This window comes from Alligator sinensis, unplaced genomic scaffold (genome assembly GCF_000455745.1).
Source record: "Alligator sinensis unplaced genomic scaffold, ASM45574v1 scaffold319_1, whole genome shotgun sequence".
Taxonomy (NCBI): domain Eukaryota; kingdom Metazoa; phylum Chordata; order Crocodylia; family Alligatoridae; genus Alligator; species Alligator sinensis.
Window position 1 is genome coordinate 48,937 of NW_005842375.1, and position 14,173 is coordinate 63,109.

At 39.4% G+C, this 14,173-nt stretch overlaps 1 protein-coding gene across 1 annotated transcript in view; it reads right to left on the reverse strand.

Annotated features, from left to right (window-relative positions):
- Nucleotides 1-14,173, reverse strand: part of LOC102384121 (S phase cyclin A-associated protein in the endoplasmic reticulum) — a 140,854-nt gene that overhangs the window by 37,111 nt on the left and 89,570 nt on the right. Inside the window, exons 9-14 of the mRNA XM_025210842.1 lie at nt 12,012-12,274; nt 6,150-6,374; nt 2,464-2,634; nt 1,255-1,330; nt 966-1,083; nt 487-598 (exon numbers count right to left, since the gene is read on the reverse strand). Coding sequence (XP_025066627.1) covers nt 487-598; nt 966-1,083; nt 1,255-1,330; nt 2,464-2,634; nt 6,150-6,374; nt 12,012-12,274 — 965 coding nt within the window. The remainder of the gene's footprint in view (nt 1-486; nt 599-965; nt 1,084-1,254; nt 1,331-2,463; nt 2,635-6,149; nt 6,375-12,011; nt 12,275-14,173) is intronic.

Here is a 14,173-nt window from a genome sequence, read left to right on the forward strand (position 1 = left end):
CTTTCCCTTCTTCACCTGTTTCCTCATTCCCTAATTTGGCCCCAGAAAATGAACTAGCTAAATAAATAATGAATCAGCACAAATAAATGAATAAAAAGAAGAAAACAAAGCTAAAATACATATGACTGTAATCATTTTGATAAACTGTATACTGTTCCCCATTTTTTCTCATTTCTTCTGTTTTTAAACTACAAGTTCTTTGCAGAAAGGCCCATGACTTCCTTTAAAGCACATAGCAAAATAGGGGCCCAATCTAGAATAAGGTCTTTTGGCATTTCTGCAATATAAACAGCAGCAATCTACAAGCCTAGTAGAAATGCAGATCATTCGTGTGATGTCCTAAGAGTATATATTCATACCCAGAAAGCAAGGTTCACTTTAGAGTTAGTTCTGACATTTAACAGCATATCATTGTTTTGGGCTAGGCAAAAACATACGGTAATCTGAATAAAAGTAGGCTGCATCTTTTAAATGAGGAAATCTTACCCGCTCCATCAGTTTTTGAAGCTTTAGTGTTTTCTCTTCACGCAACTTTTCTCTCAGCTGTTGAGCTTTCATCTGTTTCTCTTCAAGTTTCTTTTTAGATTCTGCTATTGTTCTTTTAGTACAAATAGAGTAAAACCAGCCAATGAAACAACGGCAACTGAGTATCATCAACGAACTAAAACAATTGCACTGCTGGATGCTGTGACTTTGTCAATTATTTGATACACAATAAATGTATTTTAATATTAGCCTCCATACTGCTCCTTTTCCATATCAAAACTTTTTAGGGTTTTAACTCTTGTGCAATGCAGTTTAAAAGTAATAAACTTCATAACAACAGCCACTTGCCCTTACACAAAACACTTTTTCATTTATACATCTCAGAAAATGTTATAAAAAGTAAATGCTGTTATAATAATTTTATGCAATTGAGAGTCTGTTTCTGTTTTGCTATTCAAATTGGATAAAAATGTTAAGACCTTTTGCGAGATGGTGAAGAAAGTTTCTCATGCATGTGTATTCCATGGCCTGGAGGACGTGCAGGTTCTTCTTCTACTATATCTCCCCAGGAATTATTCTGACGCCATGACTCACGAGCTGCAAGAGAGGAAATATCACCTCTTCAGAATGAAGTTTATTGGACATGACCTGATATTTCAAAGGAACTAGGGTCATTTTTGTTCTAAATCCATACCTAAAGATGGAAAAAAGTCTCTTACAAACTTATTTTGTATATCAAGCTTAATATTTGAATACATAAATGTTTACCTTCATAATCTGCTAGGACATCATTCCAGTCCATAGACATGCCACAGAAAGATATACTTCCGCTGCCCATGCTAGCCTGAAATTTCAAGACATTACCATGAAATGAAAAGGTAAATGTCTAACATGATCTTACATTAGCAGAAGGGTTTCTATAATTCTGTGCAAATTTTGACTGAAGATTGAAGACAACTGGGTTGGAAATGCAAAAAGAAGGTGAACCAACAGAGGGTTTTTTTTCTTTTTATTTGTATAATATTTATGTTTAGAAAAATGCCTGAACTAGAAATTATAGCTACGGTAGACTACTCATTTTAATAATCTCGCTGAACTAAATGCTAAGGAAACTTAACTCACATGTTTGTGAAATAGGGCCTTGAATTATTAACCCTTACATTTTCAAAATGATATGTGGGCTTTTAGTAACTGAATTCTCTCAAATACCAAGAGCACAGTTCTGCTACTCTTATTCATACTGGGTGTGTCTACACTTGCCTTCCAAAAGGACATACTAAATGATGGCTCAGTAACAGCCCATATTGCACTGTGTGCGCAGCGCAGTTATTTTTAGCTGCTACGTCACTGTAGCAACACACTATACTGAGGAAGCGTGTCACTACGACAACATAGCTGCAGCATCATGGTTTTACAGCAAAGTACTGTCACGTGTAGACGTGCCCACTGAGTTGTAGGATCATAGAAAAGTAGAGATGGAAGGGACCTAACACGGTCATCTAGTCCAGCCCCCTGTTCAAAGCAGGATACAACAAAGACGTTTTAAACACCTAACTCCTATTTCCACCATGATTAGAAATTAGGAATTAAATACTTTTGTGGACCTGGACCTTTATACATGAGTGGACACAGGTTTCAGTGGGTCATGGAGTAAAGAAGGTAGCACTCAGTGTGGGTAGTGGTGGGGAGGGACAGACAGAGGGGGGTAGGCAGTATGGGGTGGGGGCAGAGACTGCGGCTCCAACCTGGAGACTGGCTCAGGGCTGTAGCTGGAGCTACAGCAGCCGCTTGCTCCCTGGCCTTGTACCTGAATCCAATGTAAGGGACTTTTTTCCCCTCCAATGTTGGATGGTGGGGGGAGACAGAGTAAATACGGTATACCTCATCTTGAATTTGAATATATATGGTATATTACATTTACGTTCTGGTGAGGTATAATCATTCACAACTTATTTTTAAAACAGATTAAAAACTCACAGAAAAATCACTATCATTGTCCGTCTCAATGTTAATGTCATTGTTTTCTTCTGCTTCAATCTCTCTAGTGAGCTGCTCTTCTTCTGCAATAGCACTAGCTATGGCTTCTTCATTGGCCTTTTCTAGGCGGTCTGCTAACTCTTCTTTTTTAGCAAGGACTTCTGCCATAGACTGTGAAAGAAACCACAATCAGGACTGAACTGGAAATAAATAAAGTAGTTTCCAAATACTAAATACAGCTTGTGTTACGCTTTTGTTTAACCCATAGTCATTCTCTGTTTCGCTGGGCTACATTTAGAGGATGCAATTAATTAATTGATACGAAAACACTGGCATTTTCGAACTGATTAATTAAAAGGCTAAGACATTTTCAGACTATGTAAGGATATTACATTTTAAATCTACATTCACATCATACCAAGACTACAAATAAGTACAGCATTGGTCACGAAAAGCAATGAAGTAAAAAAATTACATACCATTTTTTTCTGAATACTGCTCTCCAAAAAATCCTTTTCCTAGAGCAGTGGTTCTCAACCTTTTTATACTCATGACATCTGTCAGAAAATGCCAGCTCTTAGCTTTCACTCACTTTTTGACTATCGAAAAATAGTAATTCTTCTGTTGCAAAGAACTCAATATGCCCACAACGGGTCAGAATGTTTTTAACACTATATGAAATCTCTGGGTTTATCCTATGAATCATGCTTACATACCTAAAAGTGCAGCACCCTTGAAAGAATCTCAAAACACTTCAGGGTGCCATGGAACCATTGTTGAAAATCACTGCTCTAGAGTAAAGGTTAGGCAAAGCAGGTCCAGAAACATTACAAAAAAAATCAGAACTCATCATAGAGGTGATCTCTTTTATTAGACCAACTAGATGTTTGTGCAAATTTTTTTCTTTATTTGCAAGCTTTCAGGCACAGGCACCCTTCTTCAGGGATATGAGAAAAGATTGTAAAAGTACATTAAAGGCACTCAGAACCTTTCTGTATATCCACAAATGGGACCACATATACCCTTTCTTCAGTCCCTGAATGAGAATACAGAATTATTCAAAACAGAAAGGAGGATCTATGAGGGCAATGATATATTTGTTAGAGAATGTTAGTTATCAGTAACAAATCTTAGCAGAGCTTAACCTTTCAGGCTGTGCTTCTCTGGGAAATTAATAAATCTGGATGACAATGCAACATGGGCAAGAATCTGAACCTCAAAACACCAATACTTAGCTGTTTAGACATATTTTTGGTTCTTAATGACACTTTCCCTTTAAATCTCCTCCATTACTAATGTTAGTTCTGCTCTGCTACTGTTAGCAAAGCTAGAAGTGCTAAAATAGATACAACAAAGTTTTGTGCTCAAGGCATGTCAAATCAACAGTGGTAAAAGTGCTTTCATTGCTAAACAAGAAAGAAGGTTTTTTTTGTCAAGTCCCTGGCTGCCTCTGACATCAGACACCTCTAGGGAAGACAACAGCCTAATCTGCACATCACAGAGCAACACTCTCCCACAAGGACACTCAGATACCCAGGGGAATGAACTTCCAGCCTCTACCTCCCCTGTGCAAAATGGAGTTTATTTTCTACCTAGGACTTTTACAATCTTTGAATTCTCCTCAGCCTGAAGGAGGGTGTATGTGCCCAAAAGCCTGCAAAAAAGGAATTTTTTGCTGCTATTCAGCTGGTCTAATAAAAGATATCACCTCTGACCCAAGAGCTTTGTGTATCTCTTCAGTAGGCAGAGACCCATTCACTCTAGGTGCCCCAGAATTCCTGATACCAGTGAAGCTGAAAAAGTGCTAACAATGGATGCTGACAGAGGTGGGAAAGAAACAAAACAAAAAAACCAGCACTTTACCAGAAGAGGAATTGCGTCAATTTGACTTGGTTCTCCAGCGTCTGTATAGCTCACGCGTTTCAGCAGGGCTTTTTGGTGCTTTTGTCTAACAGCTGGTTCACTCAGCTATTAAATAAAGGTGCCAAAAAGCCCCACTGCCACACGTGAACTATGCAGATGCTGAGCAAACTGGGTCAAAGTGATAAGATTCCTCTTCTGGATATGCGCTGCACTTGTTGTGGGGGCGTGCTGAGCTAAAAGTAAAGCGCTATTTGGGGTAGGGAGGGGTGCCCCATGTCCGTAAGCAGCCAAGATGGTATATTTTTCACACATTTCTCTACTGCAGATTAGTTAGCATTATGGAAGAGGTTATCAGTGAAAATACACTGCAGGAGTGTTTTTGTAAATTAGGTATTTAATCTTGCTTCTAAATCTAAAAAACAGTGTTTTTAAGTGACATCCTTGCAGATGCGAAATGAAGAAACACCAGTGAAGCAGGTGCTTTAGAAGCTGTAGTACTTCTGGTAGAGTAAGTCTACAAATCTCTTGAACAAGGAGAGGTTCTTTTTTTTTTTTTATAAGACTTTTCAATAAAATGAAATATATTACTTGGATATCTACAGATTTGGTATGTTTTTTTTGAGCCAAAATGCAGCAGTGAGTATTGCGCAGGTACAGTACAAAATTTGAGTTCATGCTGTATAATACTTACATTTAGTGGAATAAGGACACTCCAGAAAAGGATCAATGTTTAACCATGACTAGTCATCTGATAAAGAACATGACACTCTTCTAACCACAAAGACATGCTCAGATGACACAAAGCCACATCTCTACTCAACAGAATCTTCTAATATATGCAAAATTAAGGGGTGAAAAGACTGTGCATTCATTCCTCCTTTTCTCTGTTAAAGCCATGAAAAGGGTGACCAAATTATGAAAGATACCTCTTTTTAGGAAATTTTCTTGCACATTTCTCTGAAAACACTAAAACCAAGTCACAGACTCTTTAATGAACATCAGAAAATAAACTAATTAAAAATTGGCAGCCACATCTTGGAAGTGCTGCCCAGCTACAAATTGATACCCTTTGTGCAACACAGGGCACTAAGGATAAATGTCAGATTTTAAATCAGTTTCTAACTTGCTTTTTATAGAAAGGGAAAAACTCTGTTCATGTAGCAAAGACATTTACATTGTACAGTTAAGTATTCTTCAGAAAGCTACCCCACCTGTTTAAAAATTGATAAAAGAATCAGAAATAAATCATGTTTCAGGAAGTTATTATTTCAAAATAAATACTCATAAACAATATGACAGAGAAAACTACAAGGAAATATTTTATACAGTACAGGTTAGAAGTGGCCCTGATCAAAGGGCCAGTCAGGCTTGCCAGTTGTATATGAAGGCAGAAGAGAATGGCTGAGTTGGTCTTAGTGAAACATAAATCTGACCATTTCCACATTTTTCCAAATAAGTTTTCAATTTTGACTAGCAGAATTAGGGTAATAAATACATTTAAATCTTGCTTAAAATGAGGAATAATGGAAGCAAAAATCATTCTGATTGGAAATGAGCTCCTTCTAATCCAAATCAGTGTATTACTACACATTCAGATGAATTCAGACACTTTACTGAAATAAATTCTAAAGTTGAAGGTGCTTAGAAGCATGTAAAAACAACACTTTCCATGTGACATTAGGTGTACTTTAAGGACTTTTCCACAACTCCTCTAGCAAGTTAATGGTCAGTATTGTGCAAAGCAGAATGGGAAAACCACAACACATCTATTGTTTTTTATTCAGAATTCTTGCAAGGTTTCTTACCAATCTGGCAGCACTCACATTTGAAATGTCTGAAGGGTCCATTTCACTTTCAATCTTAGCTTTCTCTGTTTGAATCTTCTCTGTACTGCCAGGATTCAGAGGGGAAGATTCATCAATCTGTAGATTTTCTGAAGTATGTTCAGCATCTGTGAGAACTGCAGGTGTTTCAGGAGGTGTTTGTAAAGAACTATCTTGCAAAAATGCATTGGTATTCCTAATATCCTCTGGTACACGTACAGCAAACTAACAAAAAGACACATTTACAAGAGGAAAAAGAGAAGTAATATGTTGATTTTCAAATATATTGCACAGGAAAAAGGAAGCTAAAATGACTGTATTCTACCTTCTGTTCATAGATTGTACAAATATTGCCATCTATAGTTACAATTACCAGACATTTTCCATTTTTGGCTGTATATAGTTTCATAGTTGGTAGGGTTGGAAAAGACCTGAGCAGATCATCAAGTCTGACCCCCTGCCATGGCAGGAAAAAGTACTGGGGTCAAACGACCTCAGCAAGGTGTTTGTCTAACCTCCTCTTAAAGACCCCCAGGGTAGGAGCCAGCACCACTTCTCTTGGAAGCTGGTTCCAGATCCTAGCCACCCTGACAGTGAAGTAGCACCTCCTGATGTCTAGCCTGAATCTACCCTCTGCCAGTTTGTGACCGTTATTTCTAGTCACTCCTGGTAGTGCTTGGGGGAACAGGGACACCCCCAATGTCAGCTGGTCCCCTCTGACTAGTTTGTAACAGGCCACTAGATCCCCCCTCAGCCTTCTCTTGTGGAGGCTGAACAGGTTCAGGTCCCTTAGCCTCTCCTCGTAGGGCCTGATCTGCTGCCCCCTGATCATGTGGGTGGCCCTCCTCTGGACCCTCTCCATGTTTCCACATCCCTCCTGAAGTGTGGCACCCAGAACGGGATGCAGCACTCCAACTGCAGCCTGACCAGTGTCGCATAGACGGGGAGGATCACCTCCTTGGACCTGCCTGAGATGCATCTGTGGATGCATGACAAGGTGCGGTTGGCCTTCCTGACCGCGTCCCCACGCTGTTGGCCCATGTTCATTTTGGCATCAATAATGACTCCAAGATCCTTTTCTGCCTCTGCACTGACAAGAAGGGAGTTCCCCGGCCTGTAAGTATCCTGCTGGTTATTCCTCAAATATAAAGTTTTGCCAGTTAAACCTTTCAGTCTGAAATGTTCTGTACTGGATGCCTGCCCACAACTGATTTTTTTTAATGTTTCAGTTAAAACAGCCCAGCCACTTCCAAGTAAAGTTTAGGGGAAAATGTTTTCCCATATTAAAATATTCTTGCAATTATTTCAGTGAAAAGCTTTGTCTCCATGCTTTGGAACAGTGATTAAGAACTGGAAATGGTTGGGACGGGGGTTTCCAGGACAAATCTTTGGAAGAAACTTTTTTTTTTAAATGTAAATGTAGACTATTTGCAATGAAGTATAGAGACCAGCATGGCGATAGCTCAAAACTATGACATTTGCTCTAGCCGTCTCTGAGAAAACAGAAACAAATATGCAGCAGCGGCAATTTTGATAAAAGACAAAAGGATTCAACCAGGATAACACATCTGAAAATACACCCTTCTTTACACTCTTTGATTTGAAGAGGAGCAATGAGAGAATGCAGGGACCTGTGATATCAAAATCAAGGCAGATATCAAAATTAAGTTACGTCAGTGCGACTCAAAACAGAATTTAGAAGGATATAAAACCTATTTTGTTTTGATGCTTATATACAACTAAAAGCTGGAGTGTGCTCTGTGAACCCTTAACCTGCTTGCAAAAGGAAGGGAGTAATCCATATAGTGGCAGATAGCCAAGCCCTACCCTTTCCTCAAGCCACAAAAAGAAATCACAAAAAGAATACCCCTGAGAGCACAGCTAAATGTCATAGTGCACAATATGTCTCTCTCCAGGATCCTATCAGTTCTAATTTATTCAGAAGAACCACACTGCTTCCTTTTCAAGAAGATCTAGAATGGCAGAGGTAATGGCAGACATATTTCTTTAACAATGGGACTGCATGATGTGAATGAGAACAAAATGTAGCACTATATTGTTAAATCAGTCAATGGGGTTGTTGTCTCTTGATGTAAACATAATTTGCATGATTTGGTTTATATCATCATCAACATTATTTATCTTACAGTCACTATTGCTAATATACTTATTTGCAATGTTTATATTAGCTTTACTGATGTTTACAATGTACTCAACACAGTTTACAAGAAAATCAATAAACCTACAATGCAAAATCAATGGTAATTCTTGGAAAAAAATGTTGAAACACACAAACTCTCACCCCAAGAAGATATCAACACAATAATGAAAACAACTGCTATACACAGCTTCAAAACTATGTTTTCCTACTATAACAACACTTTAACCAATTTTTAGTGACTTGTAAATAATTTCACCAGCATTTCCATTGTAAAAAACGTTGGGGTTTTTTGTTTGTTTGTTTTTTTTTTTTTTGGGGGGGGGGGGAGTTAATTACATTCACTTCCAGCCAAAACTCGTTCTTTTCGACTGAAATATACTTTCTCTGAATCTAGGTTTTTACAGCACTCATACAGTAGTTCATTGTTACTAAAAAGGATAGATTTATGGTCAGATTGTACTTGGCCCCCGTTCACATGCAATAAGGAAAGGAAGGTAAGGACTTTTGCTCTGGTCCTTTGCCATTTCCCTTACCATACTGCACAAGAACCAGATAAAATTGCAGATAACAATTTTTTTTAGAGGCCAACAACTGCAAACTCCTAGCACTCCACATGAGATGCTAAACTCCACCAGAGGAGTAGAAGAAGGGGACTTCAACATCCTCAGATATGTCAGGTATGCAGCAAGGGAGATGAGGTTGCACTCTTTTCTAGGGAGGCACAAGATATGTGCTGTGCACCAGGAAACACCAGGAGATACTGTGCCTGTGAACACCTCCTTCCCCAAAATGGGCCTCTGCCTTGATGGGACAATCAGGTCCCCAAAATTGTATGCGCGCGTGCGTGCGTGCGTAACAGGATTATGGTGGTAAATGGTCACATTTAGCTAAAGTCTATGGAAATAGGTAACTTGATGGCACGATCAGCTAGCAACATTATATATACTGCATTTTCTCACATACAACACACACCTTTCCCCCAGAACTGGGATGTGTGTCTTAAGCAGTGAGGCTGTTTTCTGTACTGGAAAAGAAGCAAACCTAGACAAAGTGTGCATGCCATGCAGCTGCCAAGATGGATGACACAACCTATCTGGCTTAACAAGCTGAAGAGGCAGAATCCTGTGTAAACACTCTCAAAGCCAAAGCTAGTGGCTGAGCATTGTAGCTTGTGCCTGAAGGAGCAAGTAGGCTGCTGACAGTACCTTGATCAGTGGTTCTCAACTGTTTCAGACTCAAGGGTGCCCTCAGAAAATGCCACCTTTTAATTTTCACTCATTTTTGACTACAGCAAAATAATAGAGCAATTCTATTGTAGCAAAACACTCAGAAAGCTTGTAACAGGTCAGAATGTTTATAAATTCAGAGGCTGCATCCAGGCAAGTAGGAAATGTGCATTTCCCTGGGGAGAAGTAGCAGTGGCACACCTTGTGGGAATGCGCATGCCACGTACGCTCTGGCATGGAGCAGGTTACCCCTGGTGGGGTAGGGAAGGGCAGCAACTTTCCCAGGAGAAACCGAATATCTATACAAAGCCTGAGTTGTAGTCAGCTACAACATTTGAAAAGTCTTTTTTCTTTGTTTACACTCTGCCTTCCAAAAACAAGGTATGTGGTTTTATTTGGGAGCATGTTTTTTAGATTCATAGATTCTAGGGTCAGAAGGGACCTCAATAGATCATTGAGTCCGACCCCCTGCATAGGCAGGAAAGAGTACTCGAACTGTGAAGAAGTTCTTCCTAATGTCTAGTCTAAATCTGCTTTCTGCTAGCTTGTGGCCATTATTTTTGTAACCCCCAGGGGCGCCTTGATGAGTAAAGCCTCACCAATTCCCTTCTGTGCCCCCGTGATGAACTTATACGCAGGCACAAGGTCGCCTCTCAACCTTCTCTTGTGGAGGCTAAAGCGGTCCAGGTGCCCCAGTCTCTCCTCATAGGGCTTGGCCTGCAAGCCCCTAACCATACGAGTGGCCCTTCTCTGGACCCTCTCCAGGTTATCCACATCCCTCTTGAAGTGCGGCGCCCAAAATTGAACGCAGTACTCCAACTGTGTCTGACCAGCACCCGATAGAGGGGAAGTATCACCTCCTTGGATCTGTTCATCATGCATCTGCTGATGCATGATAAAGTGTCATTAGCTTTTCTGATGACTTCGTCACACTGACGACTCATGTTCATCTTCGAGTCCACTAGGACTCCAAGATCCCTTTCCGCTTCCGTTCCACCAAGCAGGTCATTTCCTAGGCAGTAGGTGTGCTGGACATTTTTCCTCCCTAGGTGCAGCACTTTGCATTTCTCCTTGTTGAATTGCATTCTGTTGTATGTGAGAAAATATGGTATGTGCAATAAAATACAACGTAATAGAGCAATTTATTAGGGCTGTGCGAAGCTTTGGCTGCTGATTCGATTTGGCAGAGATTTGGCCCAATTCAGTGGCCTAATCTCCAAATCCGAATTGAATCAGGAGATCCTTTCATCTCGCCAAATCAATTTGGAATCCTTCAAATAGATTCGGAAAGATTCATCAATTCGGACACAGACACAGCTTTAAATGTTTTTTCTACATACCACAAGGTACCAGGCAGCTCGTGAATGCTGCAGTGCAGGGACGGATGGAGCATCCCACAGGAGCATAGGGGGTCCCCAGCACGCTTGGCAGCAGACCCGGAAGTGGACCAGAAGCACTTCTGGTCCACTTCCGGGTCCACTGGGGAGCGTGCAGGGGGCCTCTGCTGCGCCCCCCCAACCCAGCTCAGCAACTGGTACCTCCTGGGTCTGGGGGGGTACCTGGGGTCCCCCCACAGCGGATCGCCAAGCTGGAGGGGGGAGGTGCGGGCTCCCCGGCAGACCTGGAATTGGACCGGAATTACTTCTGTTCCACTTCCGGGTTCACTGCCGAGCATGCAGGGGGCCCCCCTGCACTCCTGTGGGATGCTCCATCCACCCCAGCACTGCAGCATTCACAAGCCGCGCCTGGTACCTTGAGGTACATAGAAAAAACTTTTAAAGCTGTGTCTATGGCCAAATTGCTGATTCTCTGAATCAGCATCGAATCTTCAGATTCAGATTAGACCATATCGAATCGGGGACAGTGATCCGAATCAACGGCTCGAATCACTGTCCCTGATTCCAGCAGAATCCAAATCTGAATCGAATAGGGCCCGTTTTGCACACCCCTACAATTTATATACAAAGCTGAAGACCTAACTATACAATCAAGATTATATAAATAAATGAATAAAAGCTGAAGTTTGTCGAGATATATAGATATATATTTATATATAGATATATCTATACCTATGTGTCAATATCTATACCTCTCTCTCTCTCTCTCTCTCTCTCTCTCTATATATATATATATATATATCTATCTATCTATCTATCTATCTATAGAACCACAACCATATTCCACCATAACCAGTTTTTTCCCCAGCCTCCTCATGTATTAGTATAGATTGTAAAAATCAATGGCCCATCTCTATCTGAAACTGAGATTTTAACTGCATTTGCATCACCACATTAATACCACCTGCAATGAAGTTGTTGTATATTAAAACAAAAGAGTTGTTAGAATATGTTTTTTACTTGTTTAGTCAGTTTGGAGACTATACCATTGGACATAATTACGGAGATTCATTTTTCTAAACAAACACTAGCAAGCTGCAATAACAAAATTAAAGACATGGTGCTAAATTATACTCACTTGAGACCTTTCAGTAAGAGGATGCTCACACTGATGTGAAGAATCTTTCTGTAGAGACTCGACTGTTTTGGATGCAATATCTCCTGTGAACAAACTCTTTGGTTTGCTCTCTGATGGGGTGCAGCATGTATTCTCTTTGTCACTATCATCCTTGGATCTTAACGATTCTATAGCTAAAGGAGTTTTTGTTGTCACAGCTGTAGACCGGGATCGAACAGGCCTTCCACGCTGAACTGTTTCCCATCCTTCTGCATCCTTCCTGTCTATGTGAAAAGACCCAAACACCCCACCAAGAAACAGATTCATAAATACAATTTTAACATATTTTCTAAGCTTCTCCTGTACAACAAAAAGGCATTTTCTCTTTGAAAAGAAATGGAAATGAATTAGATCATTGTTCATAAATATTTTTTCCTTCAATGAGTACTATCCATTTATAAAGTGCAAACACCATTCTCCAAACTCTTATATCAGTGGATCTCAACTTTTTGTATAGACATCAAAATATTATGCATAGAAGTAAAACCATTGGTTTTCAAGGGGTTATACATAAGCAAAGTTATCTGTGTGCATAACTCAGAAGCATGGTGCCACATACATGAGGTCTCCTTTCCTATCCAAGGATTACATCTCAGGTTTTGATCCTCCAGTCAAAACTGTATGAAATACGTTGGAGCCTCAGTAACTTTAGTGGGCTTTTAGCAAGAGCAAAGCTGCACCAGGCAGGTTTACTTGCAATACTTTACTTGCCTTAGTCTATTAAAATGACAATATTGTATAAAATACAAGTCATCACTTCTCCACGTAAGAAGTATACTTACTTTTTGTTTTTGTCAGTGTAGATGATTAACGTATGCTACATAATTTCAATTTCCAGATCATCTCACTTTCTGAATTTCATGAAACAGAAAAATACTGCTAAGCTTGAGCTGTAAATTGCAGAAGTTGGTACACTTAGAAGAGTAGCTTCCATTAATTTATTTTAATTCTGCAGAAACATTTCTACTGATTTCATGTTTTATAAAGGTTAATTTAAAAAATAAAGCCCTAACCTTTGGCACAGGTTTGACCTGACAGAGTTCATGTAACCAGTGTTAAATAATCAGCCCCATTTGTTCAGTGTAGATACTGTCAAATGACTGAATAGCTAAATAATAAAAAGTCACCAACAGATCACAGATTGTTGACAGATTTTGGTGAATATTTAAAAAAGTCTCCCAAGTTGCATGTGCCTGAATGATAGCAGACTCAGACTTTTCTTAATCAGATACATTAGGATTTGTATCCTACACACAACCACCACCTCTCCATTAATAATACTTCTACTATCTCTAGTTGTTATCAGTATATTCGTTCTTAGAAATTCCTGAAAGGCTTGGTATTTAAGCTTCCATCCACCCTTCTGCTTTCAGAAGTAAGCTGATATAAATCTTCATTATAAGCATCAACTGTTTAGCATGTAAGTATATGGGCAGACTGGCTGCAATGTAATGGATCTGAGCATGCATTATCAATACAATCAATTAGGGGAAGAAATGTCATTTAATTCCAGAAAAACTATTTTGAAAATAACAGTCTCTTCTCCATTTCAAAATCTGCACCAATTCTCTGAATGTTTCCATTTTCCATTACATTTAAGATACAGAAAATTCAGTAACACTACAAATAGATTTTAAAATCTGAGAAATGAATCCTTTTAGTACCTTTAGTAACCTCTCTCTCAGACTTTGATTCTACACACATTTAACTTAACTTCCTTGCTTAATTTTTGCATATAAGCAGTAGCAGTTCCAGGGAAACTGACAATACAACTCATGTGTAAAGTAAGGACACGTCTCAGTCTTTGCAGGACTGGGGCCCAAAAGGGGTGATTACCACAAAAAGAAACCTTAAACTGAGTTTATTTCTTAAAATTTAAAAGGCACTAAAATTAAAAAAAGATATAAATAAATTTGTTTCTTTTACATTGTCCCTTTTAAACAAAGAATGCAAATTTTAAAAGTATCTTAACATTTAGCACTTTAAAAAAGCATGGCAAAATAAGTAACAGAGACGACTACTCTCTACCCTCTTGGAAAATAGTTTCCAGAACACACAGCTCTTCATCCTTTATGAACACTATGATCAATCATTTTATTTTAAAACAGGAAAGAAAAACACTC